We start from the raw sequence: 27,656 nt of genomic DNA on the forward strand, positions 1-27,656 counted from the left end.
AGCTTCGGAGACGCGAGCTGTGATTGGTCGACGCGTATGGGCGGTCACTGTTTGGTCCCCGTTGCAACGGCGAAACTGGCGCCATTGTGGCTCTTCCGAGGGAAGCCTCAGCGTTCTTTTTCTTTGGCGATCTCGAGCCATAATGGCGTAGACGGTGGCATGTTTTTGCGAGCTCCATTTGGGTGAGAGGAAAATGGAGAACCTGTGTGGGAATATGTTGTAAAGTTGACTGAGTTAGGTTTTTAAGATACGAGTGAACAGAGCTAATTATTCTTCCTTATCCCGTCTTAGTTTAGAATCTGAAACAACTGTTTATTGCTATCTAAATCGTAGTTTTTATAGTATTATAAACTGTCGGATTGCGAGCTCATCAGCTACAGCACGTGTTGTTTTCATTGACTGTTGTTGTTGGGTAAATGTGTCTTAGATGTGTTTTTGTTTTAATTTCGCTTTGACGTCACAAGCTTGTGACACCGATTTCTCGCAGAGCAGAATAACGCAATGGCTCCCTCTGCTGTAAAGAACATATACGTTATTTTCTGAGATAGTTCTTGTCATAATTATACCAGAGAATGTTATACTCAAATCTTCTGCACCCCCACTTCATATCCCAACACTAAGACATATGTAACCACACAGGCCCAAATCAGATGTTAAATCTTATCACAACAACAAAACGGACATGGCGACCAACCAGGGGAAAAAAGGCCTATATATTTAAAAATCATTTATTTATTTTTATTCGCCCAGGAACTACATTTTAACTTAATTTTAAAGCTCAGATTACAATGTTTTTTTTTGTGTGTGTGAGTGTGTGTTTCTTTTTTGTTTTGCGCATGCCCCATCTACAACCGTTTGTAGTTTTACTGGTTATTCAACTGCGAGTAGAACCACATTTCCCGTCAGCCCGTTCTCGAGCTGTTTCCTTTCCTGATTGGCTGATTCCGAAGGTGAAAGTTCAACAGACATGTTTCCCGAGCCTGTGCGGTAAACACCAATAGAGTTCACGGCTTTATAATGTCCTTGTGATTGTATCATTCAAGGCAGCTTTTTTATTTTACGTAAACGTCGTAATATTTGCTCTGTATATTTCCGAAATATCCGTGTAGAAGACGCGGTTGTTATTTAACAGTAGCTATATTTGGCTGTGTTGGATAAGCCCTGCAGAATCATGGCAGTTGTGTGGTAATTCACCTCTTAAAGAGGTCACATTAAAGGCTGGCATTCGTTCTGGTATAGTATGTCTTTGATCCAAGCGACGCGATAAACCAGATTTTACTATGGCAGCGCTACTTTTGCTGCGTGGAAGCAAATGTTACGACAAACGAATTTGGTCGTTGTCGAATCGTTTCAGTTGTTTTCAAACCAGCAGAAAACTCCTGGAGAGCGATGTGACTTCACACTCGTCTTTAGTGACTGCAAACACAAGAGGTCTGAAATCAGGACGCATTCAGGTGGGTTTTTTAAACGTCGACCAAGTAAACTATTTATGTTAATATGAAGTTCAGTGACGTTAAAGGGATTCAGCCAAAAAATAAAATGATGTCATTAATCACTCACCTTGATGTCGTTCCTTACCCGTAAGACTTTCGTTCATCTTCAGAACACAATGAATATATTGTTGATGAAATCTGAGTGCTTTCTGTCCCTCCATTGACAGTATACCCAACTACCACTTTGACGGTTTTAAAAGTTACTAGTAGGGGTGTGACGGTTAGTATATAACCGTGAGACCGACGGTTATAGTTGAACACCGTCATTAGATCTCTATAACCGCCAAAACCATGTTATTAAAATATTTTTTACAAACATTTTTTATCATAGAGAATGTTTAAACACTAATTAAAAACAATTGTTAACAGTCTGTGTCATTAATGGTCTACGTCGTTTCCAACTGTATTTGATTCTTTGCCAAGTACCAACGCAAGTTTTGTTGTAAATTGTCAGACATAATTTTTACCACTTCATTAAGTTTTTCTTGAGAAAGCCTTTCTTTAAAGCGAATTTTGTTTTGTATAAATTGTATCTTAATTTTAATAAATGTTTCATCACCAATTGCATGTATTTAATAAATAAAAAGCAAATATAGTAGACAATATAACCGTGACATTGAGGCGATAGCGCGCCGCGTTCACTTGCATTGCATTGTTAAAAGCCTTTCTTTAAAGCAAATTTCGTTTTGTACAAATTGTATCTTAATTTTAATAAATATTTCATCAACCAATTGCATGTATTTAATAAATAAAAAGCAAATGACAATATAATAACCGTGACATGGAGGCGATGCGCCGCGTTCACTTGCATTGCATTGTGAACTAGAGCGCATCTCGTCGTAAATGAATGAAACTCAGCGTAGGCCTATGCCTTATACATTAGCATTAAATATCTTTGCTGCATCCTTTCTAGAACAGACAAGGGCTTTCTTGCGGCTCGCATCAGCAGAGCATTGCATCGTCCATAGACCGCAAAACAATCAGCGGATGGCGGGCGGGTGTGGCTTTGAAATTTGGTCAAAAAACGTTGGTGCGGATGATGAGTTTTGTGATGCGGTTGCGGACTAAATAATACCCCATCCGCGTATCTCTATCGATAACAACATTGAACACTACACAAATATACATTTTTTAATTTAGGCGATCAAATAACTAATCAGTGTCTGCTCGTTTATTCAAACTAAGTTGTCCTATAACAGACGAACCCCGCCCCCCGCCCGACGGTTATGTTACGAACCGTCACATTTGACTCACGTCATAACCGTCATCACCAATTCTGAAACCGGCAAACCCCTAGTTACTAGTAAAACTAAATCCATATGAATTGAGCGGTTCAGTCCAAATTTTTCTGAAGAGACTCGATTGCTTTACATGATGAACAGATTTAATGGCTTTTATTCACATTTAAACGTTGATCAGCGAACATAAACAGAAACTCAACTGAGCCTGTGGAAGCTTAAAACATGCTAACACGAGAATGATCCTCATTGGTTCTCGTACGTCAAGTGAACATGCTTCTGTTTACCACAACTAATGTGTGAGTTGATGAATGTTTAAATTGTGGAAAAAAAGCCTGAATTAAATCTGTTCATCATATACAGCGACCGTGTCTCTTCAGAAAATTTGGACTAAACCGCTCAATTCACATGGATTCGTTTTTCAATCAAAAGTGTCAAAGTGGTAGTTGCGTAGCTGTCAATCGAGGGACAGAAATCTCTCAGATTTCATCAAAAATATCTTCATTTGTGTTCCGAAGATGAACGAATGTCGTGCGTGTTTGGAACGACATGAGGGTGAGTAATTAATAACTGAATTTTCATTTTTGGGTGAACTATCCCTTTAACATCACTGCACTTCATAGCATCTGTCCCTTTAAGTCAATTTGAGTCTAGTCTGTTAGATTTTGGCCAAAAGGGAACTTGCAGGTTGATTATAATAATACCAGGTAATATCAAAAGGCCTGTATATTGGCCAGTTTATTTGTCTATGATTATGCATGCCCTTGACGTTACTTGGATGATTAATCAAGTTTCCATCATTTCAACAGAACATTTTGGCAAAGCCTTTAATCCCAAGGCTTATTGGACTTGAATTCCATAGTCGCCACAAATTGGTCACAAATCCTATGAAACTGTGGAAACTTTTAGGTAAGTAGTTGGTTTATTTGAATGTTTTCACCAGACAAAGTAGTGATGCAGAGCTCTTGACTTCTTATTAATCTTAAAGCTTGTTCTGATTCAGTCTTCCTGGTGCTTTGCATAATGGGAATGTGTTTCACATCTTTCAGGAGCTACTCATTATTTCAGCACATCCAACAGAAGACATGAAAAGAAAGAGGGTGGTAAAGGGAAGACCCCAGAGGAGGATGAAGGTATTTTGTTAATTTCTGAAGCAGTGGTTTACATCACAAAATATACCTTGTAGAAGTAATCAGGATCCCAAAACAAAGTGTTTTATCACCCTGAAGGGTATAATGACGTGTTTACTGGTGCGAGGGTGGGGACACCTGTCACGCACATAAGATCCAGCAATAGCAAATGACAACCATCAATTCCCAATGACGAAATTTAGTCCTGTCCTACATTTGTTCTTGTTCGAGAAGCCGTTACGCATCACAATAGTGAAGAAAAGACATTCGCAACATTGAATCATTCATTCAAAGGGTTTGTTTCAAACAGCTGATTCATTCAGAAATTCAATTCACATATATGTTCACAATACATATTTCAAATACAAATACACAATACATATTTCAAAACAGCTGTACAGAAAATGCATGTCTACATTATAATTTAGATTGATCTGTTGTCAGAGGTGACTGTCTTAATTATGTATTTCAGGAATGTATATATACAAATTTATATGTATATATACAATGTATATATACAAAACACAGTTAGCTAAAAATGTATTAAGGCAGATACGATGAGCTCATTAAAGTAATGAATACATGTTTGTGAAATGAAGCAAATGTCTGTCTTTATAAATGGGTTATTGAATCATTTACTCAAACGATTCATTCAACGACAGCTTCGTTTAGAACTGTTTTCGTGAATGTTTTCTGACTGTATTCCAATCAGAATGGATGGATGTAAATGTATCCACGCAGCGCAGGACTGCTTAAAGTTACTGACATGTTAGATTTTAAAGAAATTAATGTGAAAATAAAAAGCTTAATGTGCTTGAAGTTATTAAAAGCACAATAAACTGCACAAGAGAACTGAATTCGGTGCTTACGTGTTCTTGCGTGTCAAAATGCCCATTTTGCTGAGTATTAATGTTAGCAATCGGTTATTAAGTAAATGTAAACAGTTGGGAAAGAAATGTGGTGTGTAAATTAGATCTGTGCTTTAGGTCTTAAAGTGACAGCAGCCTAATAAAACTGTATTTTATTTGAACACTAGACTAGATGCACCTGAAAAACACTATTTCAAAGCACTATTTCATTTGTTTCTATTGTGTTTATTTGTCCAATTTCTTTGAAATATCACATCAGGTTAACTGAGACAGCAGTCGATTATGCAATTTGTTGACCAACTCAAATATTCAGACAGCCAGATATACTTTCATGCCAAATTAGTCATGCACACTTTGCTTTTTTTTTTTTCCTAGAAGAGAAAAAGAGACGAGAGCAGGAGGATCAGATGTATAGGGAGCGACTGCGCACACTTTTTATTATCGCTGTCATCATGAGCTTGCTCAACTCCATCAATACCAGTGGCGGAAACATATCCTGGAATGATTTTGTAAATGAAATGCTGGCCAAAGGAGAGGTGTCGCGAGTACAGGTGGTGCCAGAGAGCGACATCGTCGAGATCTACCTTCACCCCGGTGCAGTCATCTTCGGAAGACCTGTACGTCATTTCACATCAGATTTAATGATTTTAAAATAATTGTTATCATTATGGTGCTATCAAATCCATTATTGTCCTGTTGTCTGTTGTAGAGACTGGCCCTGATGTACCGGATGCAGGTGGCCAATATTGACAAGTTTGAGGAGAAGCTCAGAGCAGCAGAAGAAGAACTGAGTATAGATGCCAAAGACAGAATTCCGGTGAACTACAAGCGCACAGGCTTCTTTGGGAAGTGAGTAATTAGGACTGTACACCGAGCAGGCAAACCTCGCCAGCGAAAAAAAAAAAAAAAGCCCCTTTTTCAAATATTACATTTCATGCAGTGTGTAATAGAGCTGTTTGTGAATGTAAAAGGTCTGTAAAGTTTTAAAGATCAAAATGCACGACAAATCGATTTTGAACTGCTGAAACGAGTCGTCAGTAATTCCAGTGTCACTTCCTGTGCAAACCTATGTAGGTTTGTAACTCATTTGCATAAAGCCAGCCTATGGATTTCATTTGCTGTCTGCGAACATGGTCTACTTTGCTCCGCCCTTAAACACTGTAGTTGTAGCTGAGAGTGGAAGAGTTTGGTTTGTGTTGTTCACATTGTGAGAATACTGTTTTCTGCTGCCAAAGCAGAACCATCTGACCAATCAGAGCAGAGTAGATCAATCACAACAGACTGAGCCATCTGACCAATCAGAGCAGAGTAGATCAATCACAACAGACTGAGCCATCTGACCAATCAGAGCAGAGTAGATCAATCACAACAGACTGGGCTATCTGACTAATCAGAACAGAGTAGACCAATCACAACAGACTGAGCCATCTGACCAATCAGAGCAGAGTAGATCAATCACAACAGACTGAGCCATCTGACCAATCAGAGCAGAGTAGATCAATCACAACAGACTGAGCCATCTGACCAATCAGAGCAGAGTAGATCAATCACAACAGACTGAGCCATCTGACCAATCAGAGCAGAGTAAACCAATCACAACAGACTGAGCCATCTGACCAATCAGAGCAGAGTAAACCAATCACAACAGACTGAGCCATCTGACCAATCAGAGCAGAGTAGACCAATCACAACAGACTGAGCCATCTGACCAATCAGAGCAGAGTAGATCAATCACAACAGACTGAGCCATCTGACCAATCAGAGCAGAGTAAACCAATCACAACAGACTGAGCCATCTGACCAATCAGAGCAGAGTAAACCAATCACAACAGACTGAGCCATCTGACCAATCAGAGCAGAGTAGATCAATCACAACAGACTGAGCCATCTGACCAATCAGAGCAGAGCAGACCCCTGGAAAGGCGGGGTTTAGAGAGACTGAATCCTTGATCGAGCCGTTTCAGACACTATGAGAAAAGAGGTGATGTGCAATGTATATTATGAGAAAATTAAAGTGTTTTTTGAGCTGATATGCATGTAAACCTATTAAATGAGACTCCAAAACAAAATAGTAGCATCATTGGGGCACTTTAAAATCGACTGTTATCATGACAGAATACCTCTAGATCAGTTTCTTTTCCTCCACAGTGCCCTTTATGCACTTGGCATGGCTGCCATTGGGGTTGCAATCCTTTGGTACATCTTCCGACTGGCAGGAATGGGTGGGCGAGATGGCGGCTTTAGTGCATTTGTAAGTCACAACTTCTTCATTTGTTTTAGTTTGAGACTACTATGAAATGTTCTGTGATTTCAAATCATCTGTCTGTTCCACCAGAATCAGTTGAAAATGGCTAAATTCACTATTGTCGATGGGAAATCTGGGAAAGGGATAAGCTTCAAAGATGTTGCGGGTATGCATGAGGCCAAGATGGAAGTCAAAGAGTTTGTGGATTATCTAAAGGTAAGGGCATCTGAAAGTTAGGCCTAAAACATTATCTCCAAATATCTTCTCGTTACTCATGCTCAGATTTACTGGAATCTACGATCTGAAATGTGTCAGATCACAATTCATAATGCGAGTGCATGTGGCATTATCAGTTCATAGGGACACTATAACAGTCATTAGTGTAAAATGACAAATTAGTTTAGTTTAGTTCTGTTTGACTAAACAAATTAGAAGAAAAAAATCTAACGTTATTATATGTATGCATTATCTTTTATGTAATTTTTTTTTATATTTAATCAGTAAATTAAGTTAAAATAATAAGACACTATTGTATATTATCAATCAAATAAAATCAGCATCAACAACTGCAGAAGTGGCACAGAAGCTGCATCTAAAGCAGCATTTAGAAGTATTTGCACTGCAATTATAAATGCATAAATAATGCTATGAGATTAATGTTTTAAAAATAACATTTGAATATTGAAATAGTAATTATTTATTTAAATAAGAAATGATCACTTAAATATGAAACTAAAACCACCAGTAGGTGGCAGTAAGTCAAAGCCTTAACGAGTGAGTCATTGAATCATGCATTCAACCATTTCTATATTTTACGACAAAAAATAGATATTGTTCAACTCAGCATGCCACCCCAAATCTAAAGAGACTGGTCTCATAATTTTTTGGTCAAACTGTTCAGAAGTTATAGGCAATAGCCATTTTTAATTTCTCCTAAACACTCGGTAGCACTGTGCCGAAACTGTTCAGGTACCCTCCGGTCTCATGATTGTCATAACGCACACCAAGTTTGGTCAGAATAATTGTGGAAATATAGCCTCACGTTCGATTTGGCGTGCTCCTCATCAAATTTGTTAGCTCGTTTGTCAAGCACTGTTGGACGAATTCTATAACTTTGTCGACATGGTCTGAAGATGATCTAATTAAATTTGTGCAAATTGCTCCAATGGTCTAGGAAGAGTTTTAAAAAAAAAGTTTTTTCAGATCAAATCAAAGGAATCGGAGGAAAAAAATATTTTGTTTCTAGCACCTATGGTTCAAAAGTTATCAGCATAAACGTGAGTGCAAAATTGGACAGTAGGTGGCGCTAGATGGTTTGAGTTAGAGACGTCCAAGTTGGCGTGCTCTGTCGAATTCGTTCTCTCATTTTTCAAGCACGGTTTGATGAATCAACTTGAATTCTGTAACTTTGCATGGTCTGAACATGATGTAATTACATTTTCGTGAAAATCGAAGCAACAGTCTAGGAGGAGTTGAAAAAAAAGAAGTTTTTTCAGAAAATTAAAAATAGCTAAATAAATTTCATGACAGGAAAATTACGTCACATGGTGCAATCTAATCAATGAAATAAATAAAAAATGTTTCTAGCCCTTATGGTTCAATTCTAGTTCTTATGGTCAAATTTGTTTTGCTTGTTTGTCAAGCACAGTTTGATGAATTCTATAACTTTTGGTCTGAAGAAGATCTAACGGTCTAGGAAGAGTTAAAAAAAAAAAAAATTCGTATCAAATCAAAAAGAAATCAGAGTTCAAATTATTTTGTTTCTATCTCTTACGATTCAAAAGTTATTTGCATAAACGTGAGTGCAAATTGGACAGTAGGTGGCGCCAGAGGGTTTGAGTTAGAGACTCCGAATTTGCTATGGTAACATTTCAGACTGTCCTCTATCTGTGTGCCAAATTTCATAACTTTCCCGCAGACGTTTCCATGGGCTGCCATAGACTCGCGCGTATGAAGAAAACTAACGATAATTGTTTTCTTTTGAAGAATCCAGACCGATACCTTCAGCTTGGGGCCAAGGTGCCGAAAGGCTCTCTGCTCCTGGGACCCCCTGGCTGTGGGAAAACCCTGCTTGCTAAAGCAGTGGCGACCGAAGCTCAGGTGCCCTTCCTTGCCATGGCAGGGTCAGAGTTTGTGGAGGTGATTGGAGGTAAATAAGACTGCTAGAGTAGTGCTGGGCGGTATACCGGTTCATACCGAACACCCGTGTTTATTTTTGTTATGATATCAGGGTTCCCACGGGTCCTTGAAATCCTTGAAAGCTTGTGAATCTGAAAAAAAAAAATCGAAAAAGTGCTTGAATTTATTTTGTGCAAGAAGTTTTCTGGAAAAAAATTCCATATTATTCCCTCCGGTCCGCTAATGTGTTACTTCGTGGCCTATGCATACTAGCGCTTGCCTGATTTTCGTTAGCTACGCGCATTTACGCGTTACGTTAAAGGAGAACTCCGGTCAATTTTAACATTGAGCTCATTTTTTTGTAAATTTGGAGTGCTGTCAGTACAGAGAACAACGACAAAAATCGGTGTTGCCTAAACCGTGTTATCCTCTTTTTAAAATCTGCACCCTGTTGACTTCAATGGGGCAAGTTTTAAACCTGCTTTTAGCATCTTAACATCCTTGATGTGTCATTACAAGTGCACAGGTCATGTGAGTGATTCCTTTAGAGTGAACACGGTGAATCTGACTGCAGTAGATGTGAAAGATATGAATAAAAATGATGTTATTTCAGCCAGCGCACATACCTGTATTTACATCCTGTTTTCGGCCGAAGTCCACAGTAGTCGATTGTCGAGTTCGGGCGCATGATCATAGGTACTAAACCAATGCGCGTGAACTCGACAATCGATTACTATGGACTTCGGCCGAAAACAGGATGTAAATACAGGTATGAGCGCTGGCTAAATAAATATCATTTTTATTCATATCTTTCACATCTACTGCAGTCAGACTCACCGTGTTCACTCTGAAGGAATCACTCACATGACCTGTGCACTTGTAATGACACATCAAGGATGTTAAGAGGCTAAAAGCAGGTTTAAAACTTGCCCCATTGAAGTCAACAGGGTGCAAATTTTAAAAAGAGGATAACACGGTGTAGGCAACACCGATTTTTGTCGTTGTTCTCTGTACTGACAGCACTCCAAATTTACAAAAAAATGAGCTCAATGTTAAAATTGACCGGAGTTCTCCTTTAAGTGTTTCCCGCGTGACGCACTTTGTGTTGTACATTGCCATGATGTTCACGTGCGCACGAAACTACTCTACGATGGTACCTCAACGTTTGTTGTTCGACACAACAAATGTGTTCCCCTATTAAGTCCTTGAATTTGAGGGTATTGGACCTGGAAAGTCCTTGAATTTGAATAACCAAGGTGTGGGAACCCTGTGATATGAATTTTGAATATACCGCAATACCGGCGTTGTATGTCGCTTTAACAACGTTGGGAGCGCGGCGCGACACTGTTTGAGAGCGTCTTTTCACTGTTGCACTGTGGTGATGCTCAGCTGTGTGTGTACTGAGCGTGACTGTGAAGAATGGAGATGTTAAACTATAATTGATAGCTGTCAAATTATATTACAGTGTTTCCCATACATTCACAATATCAACACTGCCTTTTGGAAAATCTATTTGTGGTTGGCGTTGACATCGTTGAATAAACATGAGCACTGCACGTTTCAAAGTCAAAGCGCGGCGCGGGTGTTTTTATATGAGCGTATCTGAAGTGAACTGACGGTCTTTAGAAAAGTTTTCATGTTATTTCGATTTGAATCTTTCTTTATCTTTCCTGATAAAGCTGTTTATGAGCCGTTACCGTGGAAACCGCTGTTTCTGCCGCTCCTACAGCGCCTCCTGCTGGCAGCTCTCAGTAAACAGCCTTGCAAACCTGCATTAATAATACTTGTGTGGATTTTTTTTCTACAATATTCACTCATGACAGTAAAATAGGGCATTCTAAGTCAATCTACTGCAGTATCTCCTCTCTCAAGCAGTAGAAAATGTGGTTAACACCCAGGCATGCTTGGAAAAATTAATAAATACCATCATACCGTGAAACCGGTATAATTTAGAAAAATACCGTGATATGGATTTTTGGTCATACCGCCCAGCTCTAAATAGAGATTATTATTCGAATGCCATTGCCATTAATATTTAAATCTGAGCGATCTTTCCCCGCCCAGGCCTTGGTGCCGCAAGAGTGCGAAGTCTGTTTAAAGAGGCTCGAGCTCGAGCTCCATGCATCGTCTACATCGATGAGATCGACGCCGTGGGGAAGAAACGCTCCACCAACATGTCTGGATTCTCAAACACCGAGGAAGAGCAAACCCTCAATCAGCTGCTTGTGGAGATGGACGGTAAGACAATGAAAAATACTAGTTGTTTATATTATTTGTTTTGCTTCATTTTTTATTTATTTTTTACAAAGGCTTTGTTCAGTTACTGTGCATTTATAGAAGTAATAGATTATTTCAAAACACATTTGGAGCCATTTCGACCTTGCATGTCATTTTCTCCCACATGTGTAGACTTAACTTTTACTTGAGGAATTGTGTTTATGATAGGCTATTGAGTTTGTATATAATGGTCCTGCACTGCCTTTGTTCAGTTGATTTTAATAAATTTAATAAATTCTTCTTGTGGAGATGGACGGTAAGACAATGAAAATACTAGTTGCTATTTTTATTTATTTATTTTTTACAAAGGCTTTGTTCAGTTACTGTGCATTTTTAGAAGTAATAAATGATTTCTAAATAAAATAAAATAATTTTTCCTCAGACCTCGTTTTCTCCCACATGTGTAGATTTAAGACTAGTCGACTGAGCGATGATGCTGCTGTTTGTCGACTTTGAAAATACTAGTTGTTTACATTGGTAACACTGTACAATAAGGTTCATTATTTAATATATAAACTAACATGAACTAAATGAGCAATACATTTGTTACTGTATTTGTTGATCTTTGTTAATGTTGGTTAATAATAACACAGCTGTTCATAGTGCATTAACTAATGTTAACAAGATTTTAATAAAGTATTAGTAAATGTTAAAATCTTAACATTAACAACGATTAATTAATGCTGTATAAAGTGCAGCTCATTATTAACAATTGTTAACTAATGAACCTTATTGTAAAGTGTTACCTTTACACTATTATTTGTTTTGCTTCATATCTTTTACAAAGGCTTTGTTCAATTACTGTACATATTAGAAGTAATAAATTATTTCGAGACACAAAAGCTAAAATAATTTTACCTCAGACCTTACATGTCGTTTCCTCCCACATGTGTAGACTTAACTTTTACTTGAGGAATTGTGTTTATAATAGGCTATTGAGTTTGTATATAATGGTCCTGCACTGCCTTTGTTCAGTTGATTTTAATAAATGTATCCATATTTGGAGCTGATGATCAAGTGAACGCTTAATGTACAATGATCATAGTGCAAGTCGAGCACAGTGCATGTAAATGACCCACACTATGAGTTAAAAGCTTGATTTATTTGTTTTTGAAAGACGTCTCTTCTGCTCACCAAGACTGCATTTATTTGATCAAATATCTAGCCGAAACACTAATGTTGTAAAATTGTTGTTGCAATTTAGAATAAGTGTTTTATATTTTATTTAGGGCTGTCAAACGATTAATCGCGATTAATCGCATCCAAAATAAAAGTTTGTTTTTACATAATATATGTGTGTGTACGGTGTATAATTATTTTCTATATATAAATACACACACATGCATGTATATATTTAAGAAATATTTGCATGTATATACTGTGTATATATATTTATATTATATATATTTTATATTATATATAAATATTTTATATATAAATAACAAATTTTTCTTAAATATATATGCATGTGTGTGTTTTTATATATAGAAAATAATTATACTCCATACACACACATATATTATGTAAACAAACTTTTATTTTGGATGCGATTAATCGCGATTAATCGTTTGACAGCCCTAATTTTATTATATTGTAAAGTGTAATTTATTCCTGTGATCAAAGCTGAATGTTCAGCATCATTACTCCAGTCTTCAGTGTCACATGATCCTTCAGAAATCACTCTAATATGATGATTTGATGATCAAGAAACATTTATAATTATTATCAGTGTTGAAAACAGTTGTAATGCTTCAGATTTTTGTTGAAACCAATGATAAAGTTTGGCGTAAAAAAAAAAAAAAAAAAAAAATCTATACTTTTATCCAGCAAGGATTCATTAAATTGATAAAAAAATAATAATAATCAAATAAATGCTGTTCTTTTAAACTTTCTATTAAGTTACTTTCTTACATAAGTTTCAAAATCTCCGTTTTAATTAAATTATTTGTGACGCACATCCATAGTAAGAATTTGAACGAGTCGAGTGAACACGTGACCTTTAATCTGTGATTATCAACACGTTTTCCATCTCTCTCGTCTAGGAATGGGAACCACAGATCATGTGATTGTCCTGGCCTCCACTAATCGGGCAGATGTTCTGGACAACGCTCTCATGAGACCAGGCAGGCTCGATCGGCACATATTTATCGACCTGCCAACTCTTCAGGTAACGAAGGGCCACAGAACTCTTGATTCTGATTGGTGATTTGACTATGAAGATTTGCATTACATTTGTAAATCACTTCTCTGCGCTCTTTCTGGAGACTTTTAATCTGGTAATGGTGAATTGGGCTGCAAATCCTGATAAATGTCCTGAGATAAACAAATGTACACTAATGTATTTTTAAATGTTTTTGAAAGAAGTCTCTTCTGCTCACCAAGGCTGCATTTATTTTATCAAAAATACAGTAAAATTGTAAAAAAAAAAAAAATTGCAATTCAAAATCACCTGTTCTCTATGTGAATATATAGTAAAGTGTAATTTATTCCTAGTTTTTGCTTCTTAATATTTTTGTGGAAACCGTGGCACAACATTTTAGGGTAAGTAGGATTTAATAAAAAAATACTTAACGCATGGATGCATTTATTTGATCCGAAGTGACAGTAAAGACATTTATAATGTTACAAAATATTTCTATTTTAAATGAATGCTGGACACTGCACTTTCTATAATATTAAAATTATTAATAAAAATATTAAGTAGCACAACTGTTTTCAACATTGATAATAAGAAACTTTTGTAAAGTGTTACCTATTATTGAAATAAGGTTTTATTAGTTAACATTAGTAACTACATTCATTAACTAATAATGAACAATAATTCTACAGCATTTATTAATCTTAGTTAGTTAATTTCAACATTTACTAATACATTATTAAAATCAAAAGTTGTATTTTTTAGCATTAATTAAAACACTAGCATGAACCAAAAATGAACAGCTGAATTTTTTCTTACTAACATTAACAAAGATTTTTAAAAAAATGACTCGGTTAACTCTTTTGAAGAAATTTTAAACAGTTAAACCATATATAGTTTTAGAGTTTTTAACCAAAAGATAAATTGTAAAAACCTGAAACAGTTTTACCATGAATTTCTCACCATGGAAATGTCCACAGAAGCGTTAAAAACAAACAAACTGTATTTTTGATCAAATAAATGCAGCCTTAGTGAGAATAAAAGACTTCAAGGCGAGACACTACAGGTGAATAGGGTAACATTTTTAACTAGCAGATATCACCATGAAACTTTCCCAGTTGATTACCTACATTAAGATGAGAAAAAAATGTATTACAAGTTTTCTGTAATTTAATGTTTAAATATGCAAATTAGGCAATATCTAATTAAATATGTGCTAATATGCATATATTTTAAAAAACGAAATCTGAGTATTGGATAAAGCCAGGTTAAAAATTATTTTTTCATTGTGTTCACATATTAGATGGGAAAAAATTACAGAGGGATTTATGGATATCTACTTTTGTTATCCGGTAAATCAGAATATACTGTCAATAGCCTTAAATGATTTTCGCCATGTTTTTTGGAATAAAATGTGATATAAATCAGGCTAGGAATAATATATTTACAAATCCTTCTGTAAATGTCTTCATAATATAACTAGGTGCGAGACTGGAGAGTTTGGTGTATATCGGTGCGACTGAAGTGGAGATTTCGGAGAGAAAAGTCATTTTGAGAAAACGGGCTTTAAAGATTTATCATCAGCCAATGAGATTGCGCTTTCAGCCCTTTTACTTTCACGATTGGTTGCTGATAAAAAGGAAATGACCATATTTGGATCCGACAGCATTGTACAGGAGAGAGAGAGCTTTCTAACGGTGTGTGTGATGACAGGAGCAGACAGAGATCGCGGAGCAGCGTGTTGATTAAGAACGCCAACTTTTGTTGAATTTATGAGAAATCTACAGACGCAAACAGACAAAGTGTGTAAAATAAAGACCTAAATGTGTATTTCGGACTTTTTTTCACCACAAGTCTGAAAGAAGACATGTTATTGAAGACAAATATCCAAAAATCTCAAAATTGACCAGTAAAAAAAAAACAATGTTTTTGCCTGCCGTGTCTCGCCTTAAAAAAAAAAAAAAAAAAAAAATAAATTAAAAAAAAACGTAATTATTCCAAACTTTTGAATGGTAGTGTATGTGTGGTGGAAATCGTAGAATACGTGGAATAATTGTCTGTTGAGTTATTGAAAATTAATGACCACTCCACTTCCATATTATCCATATTACCATCTCAGGAGTGGGTTAATTCTCAATAACTGAACAACCCGTCATCAAATATTCAATACTTACTCTTGCTGATTGTGTTCTAGGAGAGGAAGGAGATCTTTGAGCAACACCTGAAGATCCTGAAGCTGACGAAGCCGGCGGACTTCTACTCGCTGCGTCTGGCTGAGTTTACCCCCGGCTTCAGCGGTCAGTGATGTTTTGACCATGTGACTGTATAATCTCCTGGCACTAAGTTAATGTTAATTTCGTTAATGAAAAAATGTTCGTCAACAACCTTTTTTTTCATGACTAAGACGAGACGATGACAAGACGACACCAAGGTCAATAAACGATAACTGTGACTATATTAACATGCAATATCGTAGGCGAAAAATAGATCGTAGACATTCTTGCGGTTGCCAGATCTAACTAGCTTAAATCCCCCAATCAAATCTTTTCTCTTAAAAGGATCTGCCAGGTTTTACATTTACATTTAATCATTTAGCAGACGCTTTTACTCAAAGCGACTTACAAATGAGGAGAACAATAGAAGCAGTTAAACTAACAATAGGACAACATGTAAGTGCTATGACCCTTCCCAGTTTAGTCTAACGCAGTACATGTACTTTTTTTTGTTTTTGAGTTCTGTTTCTTCACGATCCACTCGCGCTGTTTACTGCGACTAAATCTGCCGTCAAACCTTCTCAGCGATGAACTGTAATAAATCCAAACATGAATCTCGGCTATATTTGCGATTGTTGATGCTGAATAAATGCACTTACACAACCTCTGTGTGGCAATACAGTCTTTTATGCTGTTGTTTTAGTGTTGGAATTACTATTAGAAATTTCACCGTTTTAATTTTTGAGATAAGTTTCTTTTTTTTGCCTGTTTTCATAAAATTTATATGATAAATAGCCTATAATAAATCGGGAAACTAGATGAGATCAAATAAACCATGCATATGAGTTGACATTTTCGTGATTTGTGCTTATGTGAAAGAGTGCATTAACTGATGAAATGTGAAAATAAATTTCTTAAATGACAACAATCGTTGCGATTATAATTTTGAGCAAAATAGTCAAGTCAAGTATATTTGTATAGCGCTTTTCATAATACAGATTGTATCAAAGCAGCTTCACAGTATTAAATTAAAATAATACAACAAGGTTTGTTTCAAGTGGAATTTATTGATTGATAAAATAAAATTAAATATCCCCAAAATAATCATGATTATCAATTTAAACATCATGCAGCATTACAAAAAGGTTTTCCCTGACTAAATCTGCATTAAAATGGCCAGACATTTAGTCGACTAAAACTTGGCTGAACAAAAATATGACATTAACTAAATTTGATAAACTAAAAAGTACATTTGACAGGACTATAAGGAAGCTTGTTTCCGCCACAGAATAAAAAATAAAAAAAATGTTTTGTTGTTTTTGTGTTTTTTATCTCACAATTCTCACAATTGCGAGTTTACATCTCGCAATTCTGACTTTTTATCAGAATTGCGTGATATAAACTCGCTATTGCGTGTTACAAAGTCAGAATTGTGAGATATAAACTCACAATTCTGAGGAAAAAGGTCTTTTTTTCCTAATAATTGGACTTTATAACACACAATTGCGACTTTATATCACGCAATTCTGACTTTATATCTCCCAATTCTGAGAAATAAAGTCACAATTATCTTTTAAATTGTTTTATTCTGAGGTGGAAACAAGCTTACATAGGACTAAGACTGACTAAATAAATAAAAAAAATATAGCTGACAAAATTAACACTACCTGACACCACATCTGCCACGTTGTTCATGTTTTCCAGGGGCCGATATCGCCAACATCTGCAATGAAGCCGCTCTCCACGCTGCCAGAGAGGGTTTCAAGTCCATCGACACCTTTAACTTTGAATATGCTGTGGAAAGAGTCATCGCAGGTATTCAGCTCCTAAAAACACTGTGCTGTGATGTTACCCCAGAGGTTTCTGCGCAGTCAGCATCTGTTTGATGTTGTTTGTGACGTGCAGGGAGTGTGAAGAAGAGTAAAATCTTGTCTAAAGAAGAGCAGAGGGTGGTGGCCTTCCATGAGTCTGGTCATGCTTTAGTCGGATGGCTGCTAGAACACACCGAAGCTGTCATGAAGGTAAATGCTGTAAACGTGGTCCATGAGACTTGTGTGTGTATGGTGGCCGGGAGGGGACATGTTCGGTTCACTTTATTTCTCTTGGCCACGAGTTTGATACGTAAACGAACCTGCGTGACCATAACAACTTGGTATATATATATATATATATTAGTAAAAAATTAACAATTTATTTTGAATTAAGAATGAGACAGTGTGGCATTAAGACATGAATATATATTACATTATTTTGTGCCTATATTATATTATTAGGTATTATACATTTATACACTGCCTGGGCAAAAAAAGTCGCAGTTTGGATTTAAAAAGGCAAATCTTTAAAAAGTCCCCCTGTAGTCAATAATTTTATCCCTTAAAACTCATCTTTGATCACTAAAATTACATATTTTAAAAAAAAAAATTCTTCATACCTTAAAATATCTTGAATGTAACTCGACACCCTTGCCTCATTGAGTATATGCGGATCTAGGAATATGCAATGAGCCCCGCCTCCACTCACTCACTCAGCTCAGAGATCCACTGGTTGACGATCACACGTTGATCTGATTGGTTACAAGGTAGTTTGTGACGTCAGAAACACCAGCGATTTCAAAGCGTGTTTTTGAGACTGTCTTTGGTTCACTGCAGTTTTAAGGAGGAAATACTCAGCAATGCTGTCGACTTATGAATTTACACATGGTTTGTGTTAAAGCATATTAAAAACACCACATAGACACATAAACTACATTAAAAACTTGATTTACACCACAGGGATACTTAAAGAGTCTATGATTGGATCATTATTGCCGTGATTATTGTATTTCTATATGTTTGTAACAGTTCTTCAAGCCCTAATTGATGGAGCTTGTAGCTTTTCATTTCTTAAACAACCATGTATGAAGAACATCATGAACATATTCCAGGATGATAATGTCAAGACTCATCAGGCTCAAGCTGTGAAAGAATGGTTGTGAGGAGCATGAAGAGTCATTTCCACACATGAATCGGCTCCTTAAATTCATTGAAGGTCTTTGGGATGTTCTGGAGGAGACTTTACAGAGTGCTGGACTCTTGCATTGACAATACAACATCTTGAACAAAAACTGATGGAAATAACATCACAACATTTATCTCCATCAAGAGGTGCATCAGTCTTTGGTCAAGATCTTGTTGGTCAAGAACTGCTACCAACATGCTAGAAACATAATAATCACGGCAATAATGATCTAATCATAGACTCTTATTCATTTGCCTTTTTAAATCCAAACCGCAACTACTTATTTTTTCTTTTTTTTTTTCTTTTTTTTTGGCCGGGCAGTGTATTATATTATATATTTGCATTGTGGTGTGCTGGTGTTTTGATCTGAGGCCTTGTCCTCCAGGTTTCAATCGCTCCCAGGACGAACGCCGCTTTGGGCTTCGCTCAGATCCTGCCGAAGGATCAGTATTTGTTCACTAAAGAGCAGCTGTTTGAGAGAATGTGCATGGCTTTGGGTGGACGAGCCTCTGAGGCCATCACCTTCAATAAGGTCACCACAGGTATGTCATCTATTCTACACACTATCAATGCGAGAATTATAAATACGTACCTATTTATAGGGGGCGGCAGTGGCTCAGTGGTTCATGTAGATTGTCTACAAACCGAAAGGTTGGTGGTTCAATCCCCGGTTCCAGTCGAGGTGTCCATAACACCTAACCCCAGCTGCTCCCGACGAGCTGGATGGCGCCTTGCATGGCTGACACCGCCTTCGGTGTGTGAATGAGTGAGTGAATGGGTGAATGTGAGGCAATGTAAAGCGCTTTGGTGGCCATAGGTCTGTGAAAGCGCTATATAAATGCAGTCCATTTACCATTCCATTTACCTAAGAAATCATATTAGCAGATTTGATTGGTGCTCAGGGGCGCCCTCTGGAGGAAAAACACAGTTTGACTTGTAGGAAATATTTATTTGCTAGGAATGACAGAAAAATTATTGATAACCCAAATAGCCAATCAAATCACTGCACTAAGAAGCCCTGTTGCTATCAGCCATTTGAACTGTCAGACACAGACGCACCTCCTTTTTGCCAAATTCCTTCGTCTATGGTTAAAAGGCATTAGGGCACGTCCTTTGGATACTAGGTATCCAGAGTGGCTAGTTAAAAGCTTTCTGTTCATTATGTCTGTCTGTAATTTCGTAAATGCAAGCGTTGGATCAAACTAGGGATGGGACGATTACCGGTTTCACTATAAACCACGATAAAATGTACTGACGGTTAGTATTATCGTTTAAAATTTAATTATCATTAAAACCGTGTTTGATTATCGCGATTTTAATAACTCACTGTAAATCCTGTCCAGCCAGCAACAGTCTGACGCAGGCGCAGCGCACAATGTTGTTGTTGTTTTTTATTCGAAAAGGAATGGCGGAAGGCAGTGACCGTGCTCGGGAGATTTTTCAGCCTTTTAAGAGGACCAAATCTGAGGTGTGGTCATATTTGGGCTTTTACTAAATTCCTGAGGGAAACTTAATCGAGGATGATCACTACAATAGGGGTGGAAACACTTCAGATCTGCCGAGTCGTCTTGTGTGACCATCACCCACTGTTTATAGCGAACGCAAGTCAAGTTAACTTTGACCTCAATACCAAAACTACGTCTGGGAAATAATTGGGCTCAAAATGTTGTTTTGAGTTGAAATATTTTATATCAATCACTTGAAATAAACGTGAAGCTTCTGCGAAGAAAAGTCCACAGCAAGTGGCTTTGAGCCAAAGACAAACGATCAAGTTCAAACAAGTAATAATAATAATATCATTGTACACTTATTACACCGATTTTTTTTTTTTTTACCACATAATTACGGGGACATGTTGAATTGAGATTGTTTTAAATTTTACCTGTTTATAAATCAATTTTGTACAGCGTACAAAACAATTGTCCAAAAACGGAGACGGCAAGTTGAATGGAACGAGAGAGCGCGTCCGTTGCGATCTATTTTTTACAGTCTATGGTTGCGATACTGTGTGCTGTGCTATAATGCGTTGCTATTGACGACGGTCATTATAAGGAAAGAAATCCCACAGAAAGAATATAAAATTGCTTAAAAAAGTGCATAGAGCTGCTTGTTTTATTTGTTGTTTGTTGATTTTCAAATATTGAACTGTTTTTAGTGTGAACATCAGTTTCTTTTTGAACACTTTCATCTCGTTTTAACAAAACCGTGATAATATTGATAATCACGATAATTTTGGTCACTATAATCGAGATATGAAATTTTCATACCGTCCCATCCCTAGATCAAACTTGCCGTAATCTGGTGCACATGGTGCTCTGGAAAGTAATAAATAATGTGACTTTCAGTTAACTTTATTTTAAGAAAAATACACACAAGAAACACATTATTTACCTGTTTGCATCTGCAAAGTGTTCGTACACATTATTTCTGCATGTTAATGTCAGTAGCTGCGTTTCCATTACCCTTCAAATTGCGCAAATTGAAATTGGGAATTGAAAATACGGCCAATGGAAACGCGTCAATTTCGCAAAAACTCCCATTTATCGCAAAAAAACATTTGCGTTTTTCCGCTCGCATGAGGGGGTTTTTCAGGCAATTCGAAAAAGAAATATTTCGCAAAACTGCAATGGAAACAGTTTTTGCGCATTTACAGGTCACCTGACATAGACGACGCGGTGTGTTTGGACAGAATACGAGACAGAGTTCTTCATTAAACTCATAAAAGACAAAAGAATTACAGGAATAATGGATTCTAAACCTCAAACGCCAGAATCAAGACCTCGCAGCAGAAATGAGGGAGAAACACCCAGAAACTCCTCATATGTGCCGCTCACGAGTATAATAAGGGTCGTTCCTTACCATTAATGCTTGGAAAACACACACACATCTCCTTCGATTAATAATAATGGCCAGTGCAGTGGCTGGGATATAGTACATAAACCTCATGGTTTTTGGAATGATTTTACTGATCGCGAGAGGAAAAAATGAAGTTTTAGTCGCATAACATCAGTTAATGGAAACGGCATCATTTCGCAATAGTTTTTTGTCGACATTTAGAAAAAATCGCAAAAGTTTTGCGCAAATCTGTAATGGAAACGCGCCTAGTGTTTATGACGACTTCTTAACACTTGGGTAGATTTGCTGTTGTAATTTAACTACTTTCTTGTCTTCTGCCATTATATTTAGAATTTCAAATAACGACATGATACACAAGCTTGTGCTTTCTTGATTTATGCATGATGTCAAAAACTGCATTTGAAGTAGATCTGCTCAATTCTGAAAAAAAATCAATCACAGTTTTTTAAAAATAGAGATCATGATTCTCCCACAATTCTGAATAGTCAGCTAAACAAAATAACATGCAATTAAGAGGATGACAATAATAATTGCTCCAGTCTATTTAAAAATATATATTTAATTCATTTGAAATATGTTGAGTGAATGATTCAATGACTTAGTCATAAAGACTTAACTGGTTTCATTTCTGGATTAATATGCATATTTGAACAAATCTCTTGAATTATTCAATGTCAAATAAAACATTTTTAACGCTACTTGTCGCCACCTACTGGTGTAACGCTGTAATATATACAATCTTTATTTGGAGGGTCAAGTTTCCTTCAAAAAGTAATTTCCTCTATTTTGATCGCTACCGTAGACATCAGTGTTTGTATCTGAACTATAAACTTTAATCCCAGTACATCTGTGATGATCTGAATGATCGTAAGACAGAAATAATGATTCTGTGTGGTTGAAAAGACTGTTTGTGAAGTTGTTTCATATCATGACAACGGCTCTCTCTGGATCAGAACTCAGATCTGAATGTTCGCTGTGATCGTTCTTGTCAAAGCTTTAATAGTCTGAAGAATCACTGTTATTTAGGAATAAAATCATGTGGGTGTTTGAATGAAGATCACAATCGTTTAATGATTAATTGTGCAGCTCTAATTTGACGTATTTATTCCAAAATCATCTGGTACGTCTTTTTGTTTTAGCGGTAGGCGTGGTTAAGTAACCACTGTTGTAAGGTCAATTGGTGTGCAGACACAGACCTGACTTCATAAATATGTATAGGTAGTCCCAGACTCCAGATAACGTATGAACTCCTCGTAGGTGCTCAGGATGACCTACGCAAGGTGACGCGGGTGGCCTACTCCATGGTGAAGCAGTACGGCATGGTTGCCAGCGTGGGCCAGATGTCCTTCCCTGAAGATGATCAGGGAGGAATTGGACGGAGACCATTCAGCCAAGGCCTCCAACAGCAGATGGACCATGTGAGTACGAGAACATACATTAACATTAATCTACGCGATTTGGCAAAGGCTGCGATTATTTTATGTGCAGCTTGTCAGTGAAGCACGGCTCTGTGATCCGCAGTAAATGATGCTCCATCTGAACACCAGAGGGCGTCTCACACACACACGCAAAATATGCCCCGCAGAAGTAGACAACACGCATTCCCAGATGGAACTGGATAATATTCTGATTGTTCCAAACCAATCTGACTTTTGACCTATAATTCTGCCTGAATCATAATCATACACTGTTCGTTCATTGGCCAGAGGAGAACTGAGCAACTGAGTCTGGTTTCTCCCAAGGTTTTTTTCTCCATTCTGCCACTGATGGAGTTTTGGTTCCTTGCCACTGTCGCCTTTTTCCACCTTTGTTGCCATTGGCTTGGCTTGCTTAGTTGGGGACATTAAATGTAACATTTAATTTAATATAATTGATTTAAAAAAAATAATAATAATATTGATCTGCCTGCATTGACACTGTTATACAAGAACTGAACTGAGCTGGACTATGACATCACGGTTTTCTCCATATATTAGTGGTGGGCCGTTAACGTACTGCGTTAACGTGAGACTCTTATCGGGCGATAAAAAAAATATCGCCGTTAATCTATTCTCAAAGTTGGGTTGGGAGCTGGGTCTATACTAAGCAAGCTATGATGACTTGCACCTTGATATTTTAGCACGGATTCGGTTCGGTACGCATTTTCAAAACGAACGGTTCGTTGGACCATTTTTCCTGACGACCAAAATTTCGTTATTTCAAATGAAGGTGCGTTGCGCGTGGCAAGCGCGCTCATAATGTAAGAGACGCTGGCGCGACCACAACATTGTCCGACATCAAATGGCAAACGTAATGCAAGCAGAACGAAACTGAGCTACTCGTTATTGTGTGGTTGACGGACCGTTGTTTATCAGTTTGGACCAAAGCAGCGCGAGCCGATCTTGATCAAGAGATCCAGGAAATAAATAATTTGAATTCGCTACTTAAGTAATAACATCGCTGTGAGATCTAGTGAGAAACATTCACATTTCTCCGTTATTAACGGATCAAAAAGTTGCGTAAGCCAGGAAGAAACATTGTGCCGTGAATGAACTATCCAGTGTCCACAGATCTGCATTATTCACCATGGATTTACTGTAGTAACACTAACTGCAACCATGGAAGTTTGGCAGGAATAGTAGGCTATAATGCTTTCAAGTAACATTACGTTGGTTTTATTTTGACATTATGAATAAAATTGCTGCCCTCAAATGTTAATCTGAACTAAAAATAGACCTTTGTTTATAACTACTACAATATTAGGCTACATTTTATTTTTTCCAAGGAGCTGTTTTGTTTTATATGCTCATCAAAGTAAAAAAAAAAAAAAAATCATACTTTATTATGTTAGTTTAAAAAAAATAAAAATAAAATCTCTGGCATTTCTTCCAATTTCTTTTAAATGTCACTTTGTATTTAAGAAACACGTGCCCTTTAGTCATTATTTGGGTAGCACACACATATTCTGAATGCCTTCGGCAGAATTCAAATTAGCCATTTTAATCTAGATTAATCTAGATTAATTCCAAGATTACAGTGAGATTAATCTAGATAAAAAAAATTAATCTATGCCCACCACATATATATATATATATTTATATTTATTTATTATTTTATTAATTTTATTTTATTTATTTATTTATTTATTTATTTATTTATTTATTATTTATTTTTTTATATGTATGTATGTATATGAACTAAATTAATAACTTCTTTAAAACAAAAATGAAACCTCAATGAACTTACTTAAGCTGGACTGTGACGCTATTTTCTTCTGGAAACAAACTTTTTTGCATTATTTTGCATTAAAGATGTTTGACACGTGTTGCTTTTTCAAATACACATTATAAGTGACTCAAACTCACAGTGTTTACAGAGCATCTTGACATCAGTGACAAGCTGCACATTAGAGCTGTAATCGGGCCTTAAAAGTTCGGCCCAAAAAGGCCCGAGCCCGACAGAGTTTTGCCCGAGCCCGACAAGTACATTTTGATTGACAGCTTTTTAAAAGCCCGAACCCGTTTACAGCCCGACTGTCCAAAAGGCCGTCTATCAGCAGTGATAAGAGTGTCGGAGAAAAGCGCGGACACGCGCTTCACACCGCGAGCCGGCACACGCACCACTCGGCGGAAAAGGGAGAGAAAGAAAAAAAGAGACTGCGCCGCACGCACACAGCAGCACCTTTGTCTTTCGTAAAAAAAAGAGTAATTTATACATTTTTTAACATCATTTATTCATGACTAACGGAGCTAGAGGCCACTTGGAAGTTGTAACAAAGAAATAAAATAAGTCCTTCAGAGACCAGCCTCCATTTCACCTCCTCAAGATCCATTTTCACGCTAATCTAAACACATCACCTGACCGCTCATTTACCACGCAACCCAAAGCGCGAGCCCGAGCCCGGCCCGAGCCCGTGTAAAATAATAGAAATTAAGACCGAACCCGACCGAACCCGACCAAACCCGTCGGGTCCCGTCGGGTTCGGGCAAAGATCTTCAGCTCTACTGCACATAACAAATAATCACAGCCTTTGCTTTTTCAAAATCACGATAAGCCAAATAGATTTAAGTGCGATTACATGGAAATTGCGATTAATTGTGCAGTCCTACTATGAATCAACATGCACCAATGCTACGTTTTCTAAATGTCGTAATCATTTGTTAACAAACAAGTATTCAGTACTTCAATGAGCTCATTGCTCTGCCTTAAATTGTTACATTGTTTAAATTAATACATTTTTAGCTAACTGTGATTTTGTATATGAACATTTCTGAAATACATAACTTAGACAGTTCCCTCTGATAACAGATCACTGTAAATTGTAATGTGGACTCATGCACTTTCTGCAAAGCTGCTTTGAAATGATGTGTATTGTGAAAAGTGCTATACAAAAACAAAAGTGAATTAAATTGAATGTTACAGAGGCTTACGTGAGTGTTAAATCTCATTTATCTTGAATATGTGTGTGTGGTTATTTATTTATTTTCCTTTCTCCCATGTTCAGGAAGCTAAGCTGCTAATAGCACAGGCCTACAGGCGCACAGAGAAATTGCTTCTGGACAACAGAGACAAACTTATTTTGGTAAGACATGCTCACATCCTTGTTAGCATAGCAAGATAAATTGAGATAAATTCTTAACACTGTGTCTCGAACCAGACGCGACACGCAATAAAATGCCTCTTTTCCATGTTAATCAGAGGTTTTTTTTACCTTTATTGGTTAATCACCTTTATTGATTTGGTTGTGAGTGCAGACTCCGCCCACACACTCTTCTGATTGGCTGTTGCGCTTAATTGATTTTGGTGCTTGTAGTCCTGTCGCGTCTGGTGTGGACAGAGTTAGTGCAGTTCTTGAAAAATTTTAAGGAAGTATTTTCACTGTGCATTAATTTTGCGGATGGTAATTGCTGCAGTCTATTTAAAAAAAATCTTTACATCTCTTATTCTTCAAGTCTTATTCTTCAATTCATCATATATTCATGGGAGAAAAAATCAGTTTGAATAAGGAAATGGATATCTTTGTCATAGTATCCTTTCAATGGTTAAAGTTACCGCAGTCATTGCATGTGCTGCACTTCATTTGTACCATTTTGGTACAAATAAATTAATAATTTATTAGTTTATTTTTATTTATCTATTAACCTTTTTTCGAAGTTAAAAGATAATAAAGAAAGATTTTGTTTGATAAATGAGATCTTTGATTGTAGTCCTTGGAATAAAAAGTAGTACTTAAATTTTATTTTTACAGTATCTGTGTAGTCAAAAATAAAAAGTCAAATTTAACATTTAGTTTTTCTTCAGTTATTGTTCTTGTTTGCTGTGATTTGTGTTTTCCAGCTGGCTAATGCCCTGCTTGAGAGGGAAGTGGTCAACTATGACGACATCGAGGCTTTGCTGGGACCTTCTCCGTTTGGACCCAAAAAGATGATTGCTCCTCAAAGCTGGGTGGAGGCCGAACGAGACAAGCAGGACACTGGAGAAGACGAGCCCCGCAGGCCCCAGAGACCACGCAAAGACACGCAGGACGACGATATCAACCTGAGCCCAGCGTGAGCGCCAGCACACAGGATCTGTCAAATTCTGCTTTTAAGGGAAGAAAAAACCCAAATGTTTCTGTGGTTCTCGCTCTTGATGTTCCAGTTAGACCTGATCTGACTGACTGAACAATAATGGCAACGTGTTCGTCGATGACCTGATAATTTTGGCCTGTAATTATATTTTAAATGTCTTTAGGTCATTTGATTAAGAAACAAAGGCAACTTATAAGCAGCAATCAAGCATTTAAGAGCAAGACTGTTTTTCTCAGCAAGGAATCACTCTTTTAAAGAGTAGTAGAAACCTCCTTTGAGAATTGCACGAAATCTGTTTTTAAAACAGTAGTTGAGCGTCTTTCCAGACCAGCTCAGACCGGTTTTGTTAGACCGGGTATGCATTGCCAGCAGTGTGTCTGAAGTCATCTTGTGATGTCTGGATATTCTGCACCATATGTAATAAATTATTATATTTGTGTGCAATGTCCAAGAGTTTTTCTGAGCAACGTGATTAATCTTAAAGGGGTGGTTGAATGTGATTTGACTTTTCTAACTTTAGTTAGTGTGTAATGT

General features: G+C 37.0%; 1 protein-coding gene across 1 annotated transcript; it reads left to right on the top strand.

Moving 5' to 3' along the window:
* Nucleotides 1-91: 91 nt before the first annotated feature.
* spg7 (SPG7 matrix AAA peptidase subunit, paraplegin) lies at nucleotides 92-27,566 on the top strand. The gene is made up of 17 exons (XM_079864983.1): nucleotides 92-1,454; nucleotides 3,541-3,640; nucleotides 3,781-3,864; nucleotides 5,106-5,347; nucleotides 5,440-5,579; nucleotides 6,879-6,981; nucleotides 7,066-7,191; nucleotides 8,962-9,124; nucleotides 11,158-11,331; nucleotides 13,413-13,537; nucleotides 15,702-15,804; nucleotides 17,425-17,535; nucleotides 17,626-17,741; nucleotides 19,103-19,259; nucleotides 22,831-22,991; nucleotides 26,057-26,134; nucleotides 26,890-27,566. The coding sequence occupies exons 1-17, from the start codon at nucleotides 1,281-1,283 to the stop codon at nucleotides 27,103-27,105; spliced, it is 2,373 nt and encodes a 790-aa protein (XP_079721109.1). The 5' UTR covers nucleotides 92-1,280; the 3' UTR covers nucleotides 27,106-27,566.
* Nucleotides 27,567-27,656: the final 90 nt, after the last annotated feature.

This window comes from Squalius cephalus (genome assembly GCF_949319135.1).
Source record: "Squalius cephalus genome assembly, chromosome: 3".
NCBI classification, from domain to species: Eukaryota; Metazoa; Chordata; class Actinopteri; order Cypriniformes; family Leuciscidae; genus Squalius; species Squalius cephalus.